This window comes from Onychomys torridus, chromosome 8 (assembly GCF_903995425.1).
Source record: "Onychomys torridus chromosome 8, mOncTor1.1, whole genome shotgun sequence".
NCBI lineage: Eukaryota > Metazoa > Chordata > Mammalia > Rodentia > Cricetidae > Onychomys > Onychomys torridus.
Genome location: NC_050450.1, coordinates 65,679,045 through 65,695,870, shown reverse-complemented (window position 1 = coordinate 65,695,870; position 16,826 = coordinate 65,679,045). Strand labels below are relative to the sequence as shown.

The following is a 16,826-nucleotide window of genomic DNA, read 5'->3' as shown; positions in this document are numbered from 1 at the left end:
TGTGTGTGTGTGTGTGTGTGTGTGGTCCGACTGCATATGAACAGATTTGTGTGTGCACATGTATGTGTGTGCTCCGGTAGGTCAGAGGTCAATGTTGTATGTCTTCCTCAGTTGCTGTTCATCTAATTATTTGAGATAAGGTCTCATTGAATCTGGATTTCACTGACTTAGCTAGACTGGCAGGCTAGCAAGTTCCAGGGATTTGCCTGTCCCCCATCCTTTTCTTCCCTAATTACCTGTGACACTGGGGTACAGATGAGCACTGCTGTGCCTGGCTTTTTACTCAGGCATTAGGGATCTGAATTCAGATCCTTATGCTTGCATGACACTTTACTGAATGAACTATTTCAGTCCCCAGAAGCTAAAGACTACTGAGCCAAAAGTATCATTTTTATTATTTTCTAGATGAGTGAACAAGAGTCTATTCTATCTAAACAAATAAGGTACTCTTAGGCCAGACATGTAACCCTTGCAATGCCTCAGTTCTTTCATCCACAACAGGGTGCTAACACCACCACTGTGTGGCACCAGTTAAATGATTAAACATAAGCCATGGGAAGTGTCCAGAACACAGTGAGTAACCTCAAAGTGTCAGTGTGTGGATGGTTACTAACAATGGTTTCTTCAGGCTTTATTTGCATTACACAAACAACTGTCAGTACTTTGAAAGGAAATTTATCTATCTACAATGTAGTTCTGTCAAGGCTATCTCTGATTATCTTAGGAAACTAAAAAAGCTAGTGCATAGCAGTAAAATGTCTAGACGTGGCTCTCACACTAAGCATGGTCAGTATGAAACACAGTTCTAATAGGTTCTCTAACCCATTAGCATCTCTTCTAAAGCCCCAAATTACTTCTGAATTTCACTTTTTCACGAATGCACAAAGCTTTCCACTGTGACAATGTAAAAACTGTATTTCTAGGCTACCTTTAATCATGGTTACCACACAGATTACACATAAATACACAAATCCTCTACATATACAGTATGTATATAAATATGGAATTGTATCATTTCAAATTCTACTTCTCTCACAAAGCATTATTTTAATAATGTTAAAGAACTTTTTGTAGAACCACTTTAAAGAAACAACATGGTTTTATAGAGATATCAAAAGCCATCTTACCACATTGCTTGCACAGATACTGGTTTGAATATGTGAACTCTGTTATCTGTTGATACGCTGAACCCACTAGGAGCAAAAGAAAGCAGACAAAAGTCCACAAGTAAGGATCAGGTATTTCAGGTTTGCTATACCAGCTGACGGATTACACAGAAGAAATACAAAGTCAGTATGTCATCTGGAAGTTAACTAGAAGTGGATGTGATTGAAAAGTCCCAACACGGCAGCTGCGAGAAGGACAATCGGGCCTTCTCCAGGGACAAGGGTCATCTGCTAGGTAATCCAGCTCCAAGTGGTCAGATCTAAACACACATATGAGCAATACTAAACGAACTCAGCAAGCATGAAATAATAATTCAAGATGAAGTAGTCATGGATTTGAGAGGAAGTGGGGGAACATAAGAGGAGTTTGGGAGAGGGTGAGAATTATATAAATATAGTACTCATCATATAAAATTCTCAAAATACAACAATAACAACAAAAAAATTCTCAATAATAAATTTAAATAAAGAAAAGCGTCAACAAATTGACTTTATCTACTAGGCAAAATTAAGGTGTCCTGATATATATTTCTATTTGGAAGTCTTTTGATTCATAGCAAACCTGACCTGGATTTATAAATTGGAGTAAACATTTCGGTCTCTTGGGAACACATTCTAAAAACACCAGGAGGTGGGGGTGGCTGACTGGAAGGAACTGGCTCAGGAAAGGGGTTACACAGCAGGCTGACAGCTGGCAGAAGCCACAGAGGTTATTTGAAACAGAACACATCATCCTCTGGGAGAACACTGCAAGAGCAGTCCCACATGTTCACATTAAAGGGTGCGCCAACAAACTACTACTTCTTTGTCTGGCTTCTTACCATAGTCAGCTTAGAAGAACAGAAGTGAGAGACCCTGGCAAGTTGTACTTTATTCTGCTTACAAAATGGCATTTTAAAAGGCCTCACTGAGCTGCCGACATGTCAGTTCAGTTGGGCACACTGGGCCTCCCATTCAGCTGAATGAATGAGCCACTAAGACTGAGATGGGGCCCACACCCCTGGGCTTTCTGTGGGAGGAGGAGGAAAGAGAAAGCTCTTACCCGTCACCATCCAAATGAATTAGGGTATCACTCCAGAGAGGCAAGACTAAGCCCATGGTACAAGTGCTACTGCAAGACAAGGAATAATCATTAAGTTACTTCCTGTGAAGCCGGGCAGTGGTGGCACACGCCTTTAATCCCAGCACTTGGGAGACAGAGGCAGGCAGATCTCCGTGAGTTCGAGGCCAGCCTGGTCTACAGAGCAAGATCCAGGAAAGGCACAAAGCTACACAGAGAAACCCTGTCTCGAAAACAAAACAAAACAAAACAAAACAAACAAACAAAAAAGTTACTTCCTATTTGTCCCTGTGCTTTTCCAATCTTGGTCTCAACAATTCACACTCTTACAGGCCCTCCTCTTTCTCGACAGTTGGACTCCTGGAGCTCCTCCTGGGGCCTGGCCGAGGATCTCTGCATCCACTTCCATCAGTTATTGGATGAGAGTTCCAGCACGACAGTTAGGGTGTTTGGCCATCTGATCACCAGACCAGGTCAGTCAGGCTTTCTCTCGACCATTGCCAGCAGTCTACAGAGGATGTATCATTGTGGATTTCTGGGGACCTCTCGAGCACTTTGCTTCTTCCTGTTCTCATGTGGTCTTCATTTATCATGGTCTGTTATTCCTTGTTCTCCCTTTCTGTTCTTGATCCAGCTGGGATCTCCTGCTCCCCTAAGCTTTCTTTCCCTCAAATCTTGGGCTTACACAGGGACACTTTGCTCAGCCTGGAAGGAGGGGACTGGACCTGCCTGTACTGAATCCACCAGGTTTAAATGAATCCCCAGGGAAGTCTTGGCCCTGGAGGAGATGGGAATGGAGGGGAGGGACTTGGGGGAAGGTGGAGGCGGGGGCGGGAGGGGGTAGGACAGAGGAACCCATGGCTGATGTGTAAAATTAAACACAAATATAATACATTTTAAAAAAAGTTACTTCCTGTTATCCTAGGAAGCAGTCACCATTTACTAACTTTTAACACAAGGGATAAACCTCCAAGCAAAAAATTGTGTCATCAATGTTAGAGTAGAGAAGTTTCTATCATATTACTATTAATCCCGTACATGTTCCCAGGAGTACTTTAAAAGAGATGGCCACCTATTCCTTACATATTTGACAAAGAAAATTTATTGACTGAACTTCCCGTATTTTCTTATAATTATCTACTATCTTAAAAAAATCCAAGTAATTACTGCTGACTTGCATTTGGTAGGTCTCAACCCAGGATACAAAATCCAACTCAGTTCCAAGCATTGTATCTTTTTATTTTTTCAGGGATTAAGAGGCATGGACAAAGTCTCATACAGCCCAGGCTGGCATCAAACACACAACAAAGCAGAGGCTGGCCTTGAACTCCTGATCCTTTAACCTTCACCTCCCAAGTGCTGAGATTACAGGTGCGCACCATCACAGCTACCCTCAAGGACTAGTTCTAATGTCAAGAACTATTGCTAATTGTTCAAGATCTTGGAATAAATGACTTGTTCAATTCTAAGATTTATTGAACACTAGGAATACCCAGTCTTGAAAGGAATTAAAAAATGTACAGAAGTAATACTCATGGATTGTTATTAAGTTAGAGAAATAAAAAATACAATTTAAATGAAAGAGTACTTAGTCTTGCATGTGTGTATATATGTTTAAATGAGATTTAAAAAACTTTTTATTACATTTTATTTTTATTTTATGTGTATTCTGCCTGCGTGTATTTCTGTGAACCATTTGTATGCCTGGTACCTGTGGAAGCCACAAGAAGGTGTTGGATCCCCTGGGACTGGAGTTACAGATGGCTGTGAACTGTCATATGGGTGCTGGGAATTGAACCTGGGTCTTTTGGAAGAGCAGCCAGTGCTCTTTTAACTGCTGAGCCCTCTCCACAGTCCTATTTTGTGTAGAGTTCCAACTGGCCTTGAACTCTCTTGTGTCAGCGTTCTCTACCTTGAGATTACATGCTACCACACCTGACAAAATAATGCTATGTACTGACACAGCATGGCTGAAATGTAGAATAGAGACATCAGCGACCAACACAAGGGCGGTCCTACTATGGTATACCAAAATACTGTTCCAGGTTCTGGGGGTTGCAACTCAGTGGTAGAGTGCTTGCCCAGCATGTGTGAGGCCCTGGGGTCAACCCACATCAGCCTAGGAAGGAAACCGGCTCTAAGCAAATAGAATAGGCTGGTGCAGGAAGCTCCGGCCTCCTGACCAATTACTGTATGCTCTGTGACTCTACTCCTCTGGACAACGTTTACCATTTTTGTCCCTTTCTCTTCTTCAGGATCTTTAAAGCTTTTAGTTTTTCTGGGTATGGTAGCACACACCTTTAATTCCAGTACTTGGGAAGCAGAGGCAGCAGATCTTTGTGAGGCCAGTCTACTCTACAACAGTAAGTTCCAGGCCAGCCAGGGTGACATATAAGACTCTTATCTCATACACACAAGAAATCTTTTTGAAGATACATTAATGTGGACACATATCTGTGTGTGGGTATGTGCACATGAGTGCAGATGCCTGTGGAGGCCAGAGGCTTCATATCTCCTGGAGCTAGAGTTATGGGCAACCACTGTTGATGCTGGTGAGCATGCTTGGATCCTCTGCAAGAAAAATCTATACTCTGCTAAGCCATCTCTTCTGCCCCTTTCTAAGGAGATGTCTTAAACAACTTCCTGCTTCTGGTCATTTTCCAAAGGATCCTTCATCTGCTCCCTTCCAATATGTCTAGAGATAGCAGTACAGCAGAAAGAACAGAGTGTGGGAGTGGGACACAGTGTGGTTAAGATCATGGGCTCTTAGTCAGATGGACTCTGGAACTGATTTCTAGTACAGTCTTTCTCCCAGGGCCTTGTACGCACTGGACAAGAGTTCTCTACCTCTGATCTACACCTCAGCCTTTAACTATGCAGTCTTAAACAAATTACTTAATTGCTTTGTGTTGGGCTCTTCATCTATAAAAGAGGGACAAAATAACCTTTATTGCATTGTTTTAAGTTCAAGTGTATAAAAACATATATAAGGGTGCCTAAACAACAATAATTTCTATTTAGTAAGTATCTACTATGTCAAAATGTCTGGATCTGATCTCTTCTGGTATTGGAATGCCTCTGACCAGTTACTTAACTCCTCTCAGCCTTAGGTTCTTCATCTTTAAACACAGGTAATAGAACCTATCATCACAGGGAGTGGTTAGAAGGAGGAAAGGAAGGGGAGGGCACTACATAACAGCTCACAATTGTCTATAATTCTAATTCCAGAGGATCCAACAGCTTCTTCTGGCCTCTATGGACACTACAAGCACACACTGCACAGACATACATGCAGGCAAAACACCCATACACATAAAATAAAAATAAAGAAAGCCAATCTTTGAAAGAAGATTTAGAATAAAGCTAGGCATGGTGACACAAGGTACATGGGAGGGTGAGGCAGGAGGATTGTGAGCTCAAAGTCAGTCTGAGTTAGAGTATTCAGTTATTGGCTTATAGAGTGGCACCCTGTTGCTTTCCCTGGCTCCTCCACCCCCCCCCCATCAAAAAACAAAACAAAACAAAACAAACAAACAGAAAGAGAAAGAAAATATATTTAAGATCTCTCTCTAACAGTTAATCAAGGAATCAAGGAGACATTATAATCTAAAACACAGGTGCACCAAACTCTGATGCATTCAATTTCAATTTTAGCTACTGGGATTAAAAACCCATTATGAGTAGGTGTTTCACTGGGTGGTGGTGGTACCGAGCCTTTAATCCCAGCACTCAGGAGGCAGAGGCAGGCAAACCTCTGAGAGTTTTGAGGCCAGCCTGGGCTACAGAGTGAGTTCCAGGAAAGGCGCCAAAGCTACACAGAGAAACCCTGTCTCAAAAACAAACAACCAACAACAACAACAACAACAAAAACAAAACCAAAAAATGCCCCCCAAAACCAAACCAAAACAAAAAAAAAAGCTATAACAACAAACCAAAACCACCAACTACCCCAACCACCTAAAATCAAGCTAACATAGAAAACGACAACAACAATCCAAAACCAGAGGCCAGAGGCTCATTGGTTAACAGTGCTTGTTGTTCTTGCAGAGAACCTGAATTCAGGTCCCAGCAACCAGGTTAGGCAGTTCACAACTGCCTGTAACTCAGCTTCAGGGGATCTGACATTCTTCTGGTCTACATGGGCACCTGCAATGCATGTGGTGTTTGCACATGCATGTGCTTGGACACACATACACACCCCTAAACAAACAACAACAAAACCCCAGAGCTTTCCAATATGGTGATACACATATATAATTCCAGCACTCAGGAGACTGAGGCAAGAGAATTTGAGTTCAAGGAAATCCTGGGCTTCATAGTGAGAATCTTTTCTAAGGTGGGGAGGGCAACAAACAAACACCAGATCACAAAGTTCTGCTATTTTATAACCTGAAGCACATGCAGTATATTTTGAAAAGCAAGGTTACACTGTATTATTAGGATACTTTATAACTTAAACTACAATACAGTTCCTAAAATAAGCTAAATGAATTGGCTCCAGATTACTGCCTTGTACAGATTGTATCAAACAATTCTACTTTGACTAAATAGTGTTGTTTTTGTTCGTTTGTTTGTTTGTTTTTTTCAAGATAGGGTTTGTCCTGGAACTCACTCTATAGACCAGGCTGGTCTCTGAACTCACAGAGATCTACCTGCCTCTGCCTCCTAAGTGCTGGGATTAAAGTGTGCCACCATTATTGCCTGGCTGAGTTAATATTGTTTTAAAACATTGTTATTTTCATATCTGGACATATGAGATGATACAAATTCCTGTAAAAGTAACTGAGAGTAACTGAGTACTAGTATTCTGAGGTCAAAGCCTTTCTTTTACTGTTTAACAGGTTCATTCAAACAGAAGACATGTAAGATTTTTACAATGTTAGGCTTACCAAAAAGAAACTAATTTCTAGCTCTTCATGTCCCAGTTTGCTTCTGAGACACTAAAATGTGATCAGTGCAATGGTATCTGTCAGGTATGACCCAGATAGACTGACAGAACGAACTGATGGGATTTGCCACCTGACGGCATGCACTCTGGCGTCAGAACCTGTGGTCATGCCTCCAGTCTCCGGGGAGCCTCTGCTCAAGTTTCCATGCACCTGCTTCTGTCCCAGGTTTTCTTTTCCTTTCTTCTTCTTCCTTTCTGTTTTTTTGAGACAGGGTTTCTCTTTGTAGTGCTGGCTGTCCTAGAACTCTGTAGCCCAGGCTGGCCTCAAGCTCACAAAGAACCTCCTGCCTCTGCCTCCAGAGTGCTGGGCCTAAAGGCGTGCACCACCATGCCTGGCATCTACAGGTTTTCAAGGGAGGGGCCGGGGGAACTAAACAAAGGAAACTTGGCCACAGTAATTCTGTCTAACTGAATTTTCTGCAATAATGGAAATATTCTGTACACATGTGCTGTCCCATATGGGAGCCGTTAATCACACATGACTACTAAGTATATGAAATGTGACTAGTTATGAAAGAGAAAATTAAAATATATCATTATTTTAGTCTTTATTTTCTTAAAAAGCTACAGGTGTCTAGTGGCAAATGTACTAGACACTATAGGTCCAGCTAGTTAGAAGTCCAACTCAGAGATCATAAAATTCCAATGTGGAAACACAGGTAGTTTCCCACTTTTCCTCCTTGAGACAATCTTGTCATCTATAGCCCCGGATGGCCTGAAACTTACTACATAGACCAGGCTGGCCTCAACTTCTTGGAAATTCTCCTGACTCTGTTTCTGGAGTGCTGGAATTACTGGAGCACGCCACTATTCTCACACAAGTACTTTCTTACTAAAAGGCCTGTTATTTAGGGAAAACATCAGAAGTCAAAACTTCAAGAGAAAGTTTCCTACAAGTAGTTGCCAAGCCTCTGTAAATTCAGAGCATATAAGTAAATGGTGTACAAGTTCACAGCTCTGGCCTTGTCATCTTTATGAACTCAGAAGTCATTCCCCAAGTTGACCTCTGTCTTTTTTTTTTTAATTCAACCTGATACATCTGGGAAGTGGGAATGAACCTCAACTGAATAATTGCCTTGATTGGATTAGTCTGTCAGCTTGCCTATAGGGGCATTTTCTTGATTGCTAATTGAAGCAGAAGGTGCTGGCCTATTGTGGGCAGTGTCATCCCTAGGCACGTGAGCCTGGGAGCAAGTAAGTAAGCAGCATTGGTCTCTGCTTCAGTTCCTGACTCTAGATCTTTGCCCTGCCTCCCCTTGATGTTGGACTGTAACCTGTAAGCTGAAATCTTTCCTCCCCAAGTTGATTTTAAGGATTTTGTTTTGTGTGCATGGAGTAGCACGTTGGAGGTTGGAAGAGGACAACTTGAGGGAGTTGGTTCTCTCCACTATGTGGGTCTGAGAGACCTAAACTTGGGTTGTCAGGCTGGGCAGCAGGTGCATTTACCCACTCAGCTATCTCTAAAAAACAAACAAACAAACAAACAAAAACCAAAAACCAAAAACCAAGCCTGTTTTTGTCAGAGCTTTATCACAGCAACACAAAGCAAACCAGGACAACTTCTGTGTTCAAACCAGAGTAAAGGCTGGTTTTGGAAACTTTCTAGTGATCCTGGGATCTCCCTGCCTCTCTACAAAATCAGGACGATGAAACTCACTGTTGTCTATAACCCTTCCTCCAAACCCAGGGCTTTGTGCTTGCTAGCCATCCTGCTACAACCCCCCACCCCCTTTTTTTTGTTTGTTTTGTTTTGTTTTTGGTGGATAAATTTCCCCAGGCCTGGGTCACACCCCTAGCTACTACACAATTCCATTCTAGTCCTGAACCAGGAAGTCATGGTTTGAGACATCTGACAGGATTTCCTGAGGCTTATTATCTCAGAGTGTAAAGATCTGCCTAGCAGCCACATTCCATAGTCTTCCCAAAGGTTCTTCAGAAAGAGTAGAAAAATAGAACAGAAAAACTTTAAGCCTTAAGGACACAAGCCCCAAAAGCCCCAAAACAACAACAACAATAACAAAAGTCTAGGTTCTGTCAGAGGTATCTTTAATTGCAGGAAGCACAGTACCCCTGATTTTTAACCCAGTACCATTGGTACATTACTAAGAAAGGCATGTACCCTAGGGTTACCAAAGTAGAGAAGCACTGATGGGAAGAATTAGACTAACAGGAAAAAGCAACATTTCCCCGTTTGGTTAATTATCATCATTAGTACCTAGTAATGAGAGAAAGGTAAGGAATAAAAATAGTAGATTAGAAATAGCCAAAGACATTTAGCAAGTGTGCTTGTCTTTGAAGATCATGGCCAAAACTTATTTTCTAGTTTTATGCCTTGATTTTTCTGTCTATGTGTGTGTGTACATATGTTTATGGGGTGCATGTGGAGGTCAGACATCAACCTTGGGTGTCTTCCTCAATTGCTCTTCACTTTAGAGACATAGTTTCTCACTGAACTTGATTCTCACAGATTTGGCTAGGTTGGCTCCCTGTCTGGCCATCTGCCAGCCAGCTGATCCCAGGGATTACTCTGTCTCCACTTCCTCAGTGCTGGGATTATAGGCACATGCTACTGTGCCTAGATTTTTCACCAATGCTAGGGATTGAACTCAGGTACTTGAGCTTTCATGGCAAATACTTAACCAACTGAACCGTCTCTTCAGGCTCTCATGAATTATTTAACTTAAAACTTCATTACTACATACTCATTATAAAAGATAATGGGTTTTACTGTGACACTTTCATATATATATATATATGACAATCATTTCATAAACATAAATATTGTGGTGGTTTGAGTAAGAATGGCCCCCCACAGGCTCATATACTTGCTTAGTCATCAGGAAGTGGCACTACTTGAGAAGGATAAGGAGGTATGGCCCTTGTTTGAGTAGGTGTGGTCTTGTTGGAAGAAATGAGTTACTGGGGGGTGGGCTTTGAAGTTTCTCTTCTCAGCAATACAACAGTGACCAAGACATATATTAAGAATACAAAGAATACAAGCTGGGCATGGTGACTCACACCTTTAGTTCTAGCACTTGGGAGGCAGAGGCAGGGTGATCACTGAGTTCTGGTCGGACACACACACACACACTCCACATCCTCTTACCTTCTTGTCTAACTTTATTTTAAATTTTAAAAGCATAATTATTCAAGACATTCTTGTAATAGTTTAAATAACTATACTAGGTTAATTAAAAGGTAGTTTTCATACTCCTCCCCCGTTTTTTAAGGGTACCATACCTGTCATTAGAAGAAAAATCCATTCCCAGGACAATGCTTTCTTCAGTGTCTTGTCTACCATTAGTTGAAACCACAACCATATAGCGTGTTCGATTTTGGTAAGTACTTTCCAATCTTACAGCCTGAGGTCAACAGATAACAAAGAAACAAGGAATTTAGAGAATTTTTAAATCATTTAATCTTTTTTTAAAGCCAGCATCTCATAGCATGCTACCAAGGCAAAAAAGGTGATAGTTGGGAGACCTAAATTCAAAATTCAACTCAAATATTAACTATAAAAATCTTTGATATAATACTAAATTAATGGGGTGTATAAAATAATACCTATGTTGTTTTAAGAATCTTATAACTGGGTGTACAAACCACACTTAAGGTAGGACTCATGCCCAGTAGTAGATGGCCAACATAAAATGAACTCAATGGTATTTTTGTAGATTTTTTTTTTTTTTTTGTCGGGAGGAATCTCATATTGCTTTTGTTTAGGCTTTTTTTTTTTTTTTTTTTTTTTTAAAACTTAACTTAACTGGTCTTTTGCTTGTATTATGGTTTCCAATTTTGTGTTTTCATTGACTTCTTTTGTTTGTGTGTATGTCTGTGTTTCTTGTGCATTTTCATTTTTTTTTTATTTATTCTGATTTGTTTTAAAGAGAGAGAAAGAAGTTGTGGAGTTGGATGGATGGAGATAAGGGAGAGGAAATTGTGATCAGAATATTTTATATGAAAAAATTTATTTTCAATAAAAATAAAATGAACATTATATACAGGATAAGTATATGTCGCTATAAATATACATTAAGTTGGTCAAACTCAAAATGCTGTAGATGTGTATTTTATTGAAATATACAGTACTCATATATATTGTAAACTACATAATACTTTATAAAATATATATGTATTTATCTGTCTTATATAGTCTATATATCTATATGTACTTACCTCTCTTCACAAGCTTTAGAGTAAGGTAATAATCATTCTTACCAAATCTGTTTCTCCTGGTAAAGACTCTGTTTCACCAAGCTTTAGTTAGGCTCTTGGACTTGGTCCTAGATCTACCTGTGCAATTCCTTGCACAATTAAACTTTCGCAAGAACCCCCACTAAATGTGTTTATCTGGAATCTGCATCATCCCTACTTGATACTCCTTGACATCTAACTGGGTTTCTTATCCTCTACCATCTCCCAAGTGATATATCATCACCCTGGCCTATCCTCAACTAAAATCCTCTAAATCATTTTAAGCCAAAACATAATACTGAGTTCTCTGAAATAAAAGGCCTACTGAGCCATTACAGAGAAGATCTTATCTATGGGTAAGTTTTTCAACCACCTGCAGGGAAGTGAGGTGGCAGATGGAAACATGCCTGCGGGGCCTCAGAGTGAAAGCATATTGTAATAGTTACTTTCTGTTGCTGTGATCAAATACCATGATCAAACTCATAGAAGGAAGAGCTGATTTAGGCTTTAGGGTTCCAGAAGGAGAGTCCATAATGGGGGAGGCATGCCAGCAGTTAGAGCAGGAAGCTCAGATCACATTTCTATCCACAGGCAGGAAGCACAGAGGCTATAAACCCTCAAAGCTTGTTTCCCATGAACTTCCTCTAGTTAGGTATGACTAATTTCTCAAATAAAATATAATCTGGGGACCAAGTTTTCAAATACCTGAGCCTATAGGAAACATTCTTAATCAGACCACCACATGTTTATATGAAAAATTTGAGAGGGAAAGAATCCACACTGACTATAGGAAAGAGTGAACTAATGAGAAGCAGGCAGAGGTTTGAGACAGGCCAGTCTGTATGAAGGACTCTGTTTCTTGATTGGCTAGGGTGAACAGTCCAGAAAAATGCATTTGTAATGAGAATATGGTGGTCTGCTCTCTAGAATTCAGTGTAGGTTTGAAAATCTATTAAGTTAATTTGGCACAAAGATGCTAACTGATTAACTTTCCTTTCATATCTTCCCCTCTGTCCTCTAACCCTGATATAGTTTAGGATAGTTCAGGACTTTTTTTTTTTTTTTTTTTTTTGAGACAGGGTTTCTCTGTAGCTTTGGAGCCTGTCCTGGACTACCTCTGTACACCAAGCTGGCCTCGAACTCACAGAGATCCACCTGCCTCTGCCTCCCGAGTGCTGGGATTATAGGCATGCACCACCATCCGGCTAGTTCAGGATTTTTAAAATTATATTGGTTTAATTCGTGTGTGTATGTGTGTGGTGCACCCACCTATGCATGGATCTGTAGAGACTAGAGGTCAATTCTGGATACCTTCCTCTAGCCTGAATATTTGCTTTATTATTTGAGACCAGGTCTCTTCACTGAACCCAAAGATCATTTTGTCTAGACTGGCTGGCCAGCACTGCGATTACAAGCACGTGCTGTCCTGTGTGGCTTTTCCTACACGGGTGTTGGGTATCCGAATCAGGATTGCATGATGAGTACACCACTGCCTACCTCACAGATTTTTACCAACTCCCCATTTTCTTTTTCTTTCTTTCTTTTTTGTCAAGTTAGTCTCGGTCCATCACTTATCTTTTATATTTCTGCTCAGCAGCCTTCATCTACAGGACTCAACTCTGCTCTTTGGCTATGAATTCCTGCCTGTCCATGCTGGATTTACAATTAAGCCCAATTCTATACTGAGGTTTCCCAGCTTTATCTCAATAGTCTTGAATAAATTTTTTTAATCACCTAAAAAAGAAAGAATCTTATGAAATTATGAATGTGAATCAGTGCATGATACATGGTAAATGATTACTACCCACTGTAATGTGTTTCTATGAGTAGAATTTATAACAATTGCCAAAATATGTTCTATAGACTGAAGAGGGGAAAATGAGGAACACGAATGTGAACACTCATCTCATACATAAAATTTGCACAAGCTACTGTAATATGAAGCAAACTATTAGTATTATTCCAGGGGAAACTACTGGCTCTGTGCAAATGAGTATCTGTTTGTAACAGATGTTTACATATATAAATAGATATTTGTATATCTGTATGTAACAGGATTTTCTCCTTCTCCTACTCCTGATTTATTACTATTATTACTATGTGTGTGTGTGTGTGTGTGTGTGTGTGTGTGTTGGTGCATGTGTAGAGGTCATAGACGACTGTGTGGAGTTGTTTTTCTTTTTCCACCCTTATGTGGTTTCTATGGATTGAATTCAGTTTATCACTTTGTGTAGAGTTTGCTATGTGGACTAGGCTTGAACTCACTCACATAAATCCCCCTTCCTCAGGCTCTTAAATTCTGAGAGTACAGGCCTATGCCACTGTGTCGGCTTCTTCTTAGGTTTTTTTTTTTTTGGAACTGAGGATCGAACCCAGGGCCTTGCGATTGCTAGGCAAGTGCTCTACCACTGAGCTAAATCCCCAACCCCTTCTTAGACTTTTTATGTACGAGTGTTTTGTCTGCATGTATGGAAGTGGACCTACCACATGTCTACCTGGTGCCTTTGGAGAGTGCAGATCCCTTGGAACTGGAATTACAGATGGTTGTGAGCAGCCATGTGGGTGTTGGAACTGAACTTGGGTCCTCTATAAGAACAGCTAGCATTCTTAATGGAAGAGCCATTTCTCTAATCCTTTATTTATTTTTTTAAAGACAGGGACTGTCTACATAGCCCTGGCTGTCCTGGGACTCATTATATAGTCTAGGCTGGCCTCAAACTCAGAGCAATCCACCTGCCTCTGTCTCAGCTTCTTTTTTATCTCCAACAATTAAAGATTCCTTTTTCAGAAGCTTCTTAGTTTTTGAAAGTTTTAATTCATTGTTTATGCACTCAAAGTGCCTTCAGAAAATTGGAATGTAAACAGGCAGGGTCTTCGAAGAAGTTAAGGGCTTACCTGCTAGTGTGATAATGGCAGTGTGGTTACTATCCCTCTGTTTAAATATCTGAAGTAAAATGTCACATCACATGGTGATGGCTACGAAAGCTGACTCAAAAAATTTCTGGGACTTATTTTCTACTTTGACTGTTTGGAAAATTTCTTAATAAGTTAAAAAAATCACTGTATAAACCCTAAAAACAGAGCAAAACAGCTTCCAGGCAACATTCATTTGAAATATTTGCCATATATATGCTGCCTATGCCAGGACAGCACAAGGGCTGGGCAGTCAACGATGAAAGATGGAGACATCGCTCTCCTCTTGTGAGATATATGTTCTACTCTAACTGTCTCAAAAATCAAGTAAATGAATTAAATCAAATAAAGACAGTCTCATGTACCCCAGCTGGCTTCTAACTTACATAGTCAACGGTAACTCTTTTTTTTTTTGGAGCTGAGGATTGAACCCAGGGCCTTGCGCTTGCTAGGCAAGCGCTCTACCACTGAGCTAAATCCCCAACCCCCAACTGGTCCTTCTGCTTCCACCTCACTGGGGCTAAGATTACATGTATCCACCACCATGTTCAGTTTCTGTGGTGCTCGAGATGGGACCCAGGGCTTCAAGGATTCTGGGCAAGCACTCCACCAACTAAGTTATAAACCTCGGTTCTGATATTCCTAAGAAAAGCTAGGGAAGTAAAAACAGTAGATGTAGCTAAATTAAAGCTTCTTTGTTAGAACTGACACAGTCAGAATGTAATGCCATCATTCTGACGCCAAAGACACAAGCCATACTGTTGTTCACTTTATGTTCCATGAAGAAAAGTTTTGAAATCAAATTCACTTATGTGACACTAAGAGGAACTAACATTTAAATGGACCACAGTCTAGAGTCAGTCAACTGACATTGAGGAGGAACATTAAACACACAAAGCTATGGATAACAGTAGATACACATGAGGTGGACTGGGATAGAACTCAGGCTGCCAGGCTTGGTGCAAAGTGCCTTAACCTTAGTGACCAAATTATCTCACTGGCCCCATAAATTGTTATTTTAACCAGACAAGCTGGTGCAGGTAAAATCAGATTTGAAAAAATTTAATTAATTGTATGTACATGAATGATGCGTGTGTATCATGGTGCACATATGGAGGTCAAAGGACAGACAGCCTGTAGAAAATGGTTCCTCTCCCTCTGCCATACGGGGCCTGGGGATCAAACTCAGGTCGTCAGGCTTAGCAGTTGGTCTCAAACTTGCTATGTAGCCTGGGAGAAGAATTACCTGGAATTTCTGATCTTCCCAGTGCAAGGATTACAGGCAAGTGCTATCATGCCTGGTGTATATGGTACTGGAGTTGGAACCCATACTAGGTAAGCACTCTACCAACTGAGCCATATCCCTGGCCCCAGAACTAATAAACAAGATTTCAGATCTTATTACATGTTTAAACTTGAGCATGCCTTGGCAATTTTTAAACTAAATGTTCAACTTCTAAAATGTGTTAGAAGCACTTTTATCTGCAAATACAAATGGGGTGGAAACAACTGAACTATGATTCTGAGAAATTAAAAAAAATTTAATCATTTTTCTTTAGTTATGTGTTGTATCTATGTATATACTGTTGTATATATGTGTATAGCATATATGTGTATACTGTATTTGTGAGTGTGTGTGTGTGTGTGTGTGTGTGTGTGTGTGTATGTGTTCACTGTGTATGTGGGTGTCTTCTTCAATTATTCTCTGTCATATTTTCTGAGACAGGCTCTTTTACTGAAACTTGAGCTCACCAATTTGGCGAGAATGGATGGCCAGGCAAAAGCAGGGGATCCTTGGGGCTTACTGGCCATCCTGTCTAGCCAAATTGGTTGCCTCTCCAGTTCTTGGATTATAGATATATACTATTAACATCAGCTTTTTTTTTTTTTTTTTTTTTTAAATCTCATGTCTTCAGGGCTGTGCAATAAGCACATCTAAGCCATCTCTTTAGCTTTCTATGTCTGATGGTTCATACACCAACTGATTGGTTAAGACAAGGCTGATTGATGAAAGAGAAAAGTCTTCCCAAATATAATCTATAATGCTTGGTATTGAACCCAGGTGGAACAGTTCACAGATCCTATCCGGCACAAGAGCTCTTCTCATCCCCTCATCTAATAGCCTGAGACAGTTTTCTTGAAGCATACACCACACATTTGTTTTAATTTTATTTTCATTGTAAGTCTAGACCATGCCTCTGCATGCAGTATTTATCCTCAGGGAAGCCACTTTATAAAGACATAATGTCTAGACAAGCAGCTCACCCAATCTATCAGAAAGGTTTCAAAAGTATGTAAGTTAAATTCTAGCCAAAAGAACAAAGTAATATCAGTAGCTAAGATTAAAATAGACTTTAGACATGACATCAATAAATTAAAGAACACCATCTTCAAGAGTTTGAGGAAGTGTCTGGATGAAAAAGAATATCAAGTTTTAAAAAATATATAAATTATATTCTGTTGAATCCCTGAAAACCATGATAAAGGCTAAAGATATGGCTCAGTGGTAGGGCACTTGTCTAGCAAGCAATAAAGACCCCAGGTC

General features: G+C 40.3%; 1 protein-coding gene across 1 annotated transcript in view; it reads right to left on the bottom strand.

Annotated features, from left to right (window-relative positions):
* Positions 1-16,826, bottom strand: part of Ssh2 (slingshot protein phosphatase 2) — a 241,219-nt gene that overhangs the window by 39,581 nt on the left and 184,812 nt on the right. Inside the window, exons 5-7 of the mRNA XM_036195374.1 lie at positions 10,415-10,536; positions 2,209-2,277; positions 1,128-1,193 (exon numbers count right to left, since the gene is read on the bottom strand). Of these exons, the coding sequence (XP_036051267.1) occupies positions 1,128-1,193; positions 2,209-2,277; positions 10,415-10,536 (257 nt within the window). The remainder of the gene's footprint in view (positions 1-1,127; positions 1,194-2,208; positions 2,278-10,414; positions 10,537-16,826) is intronic.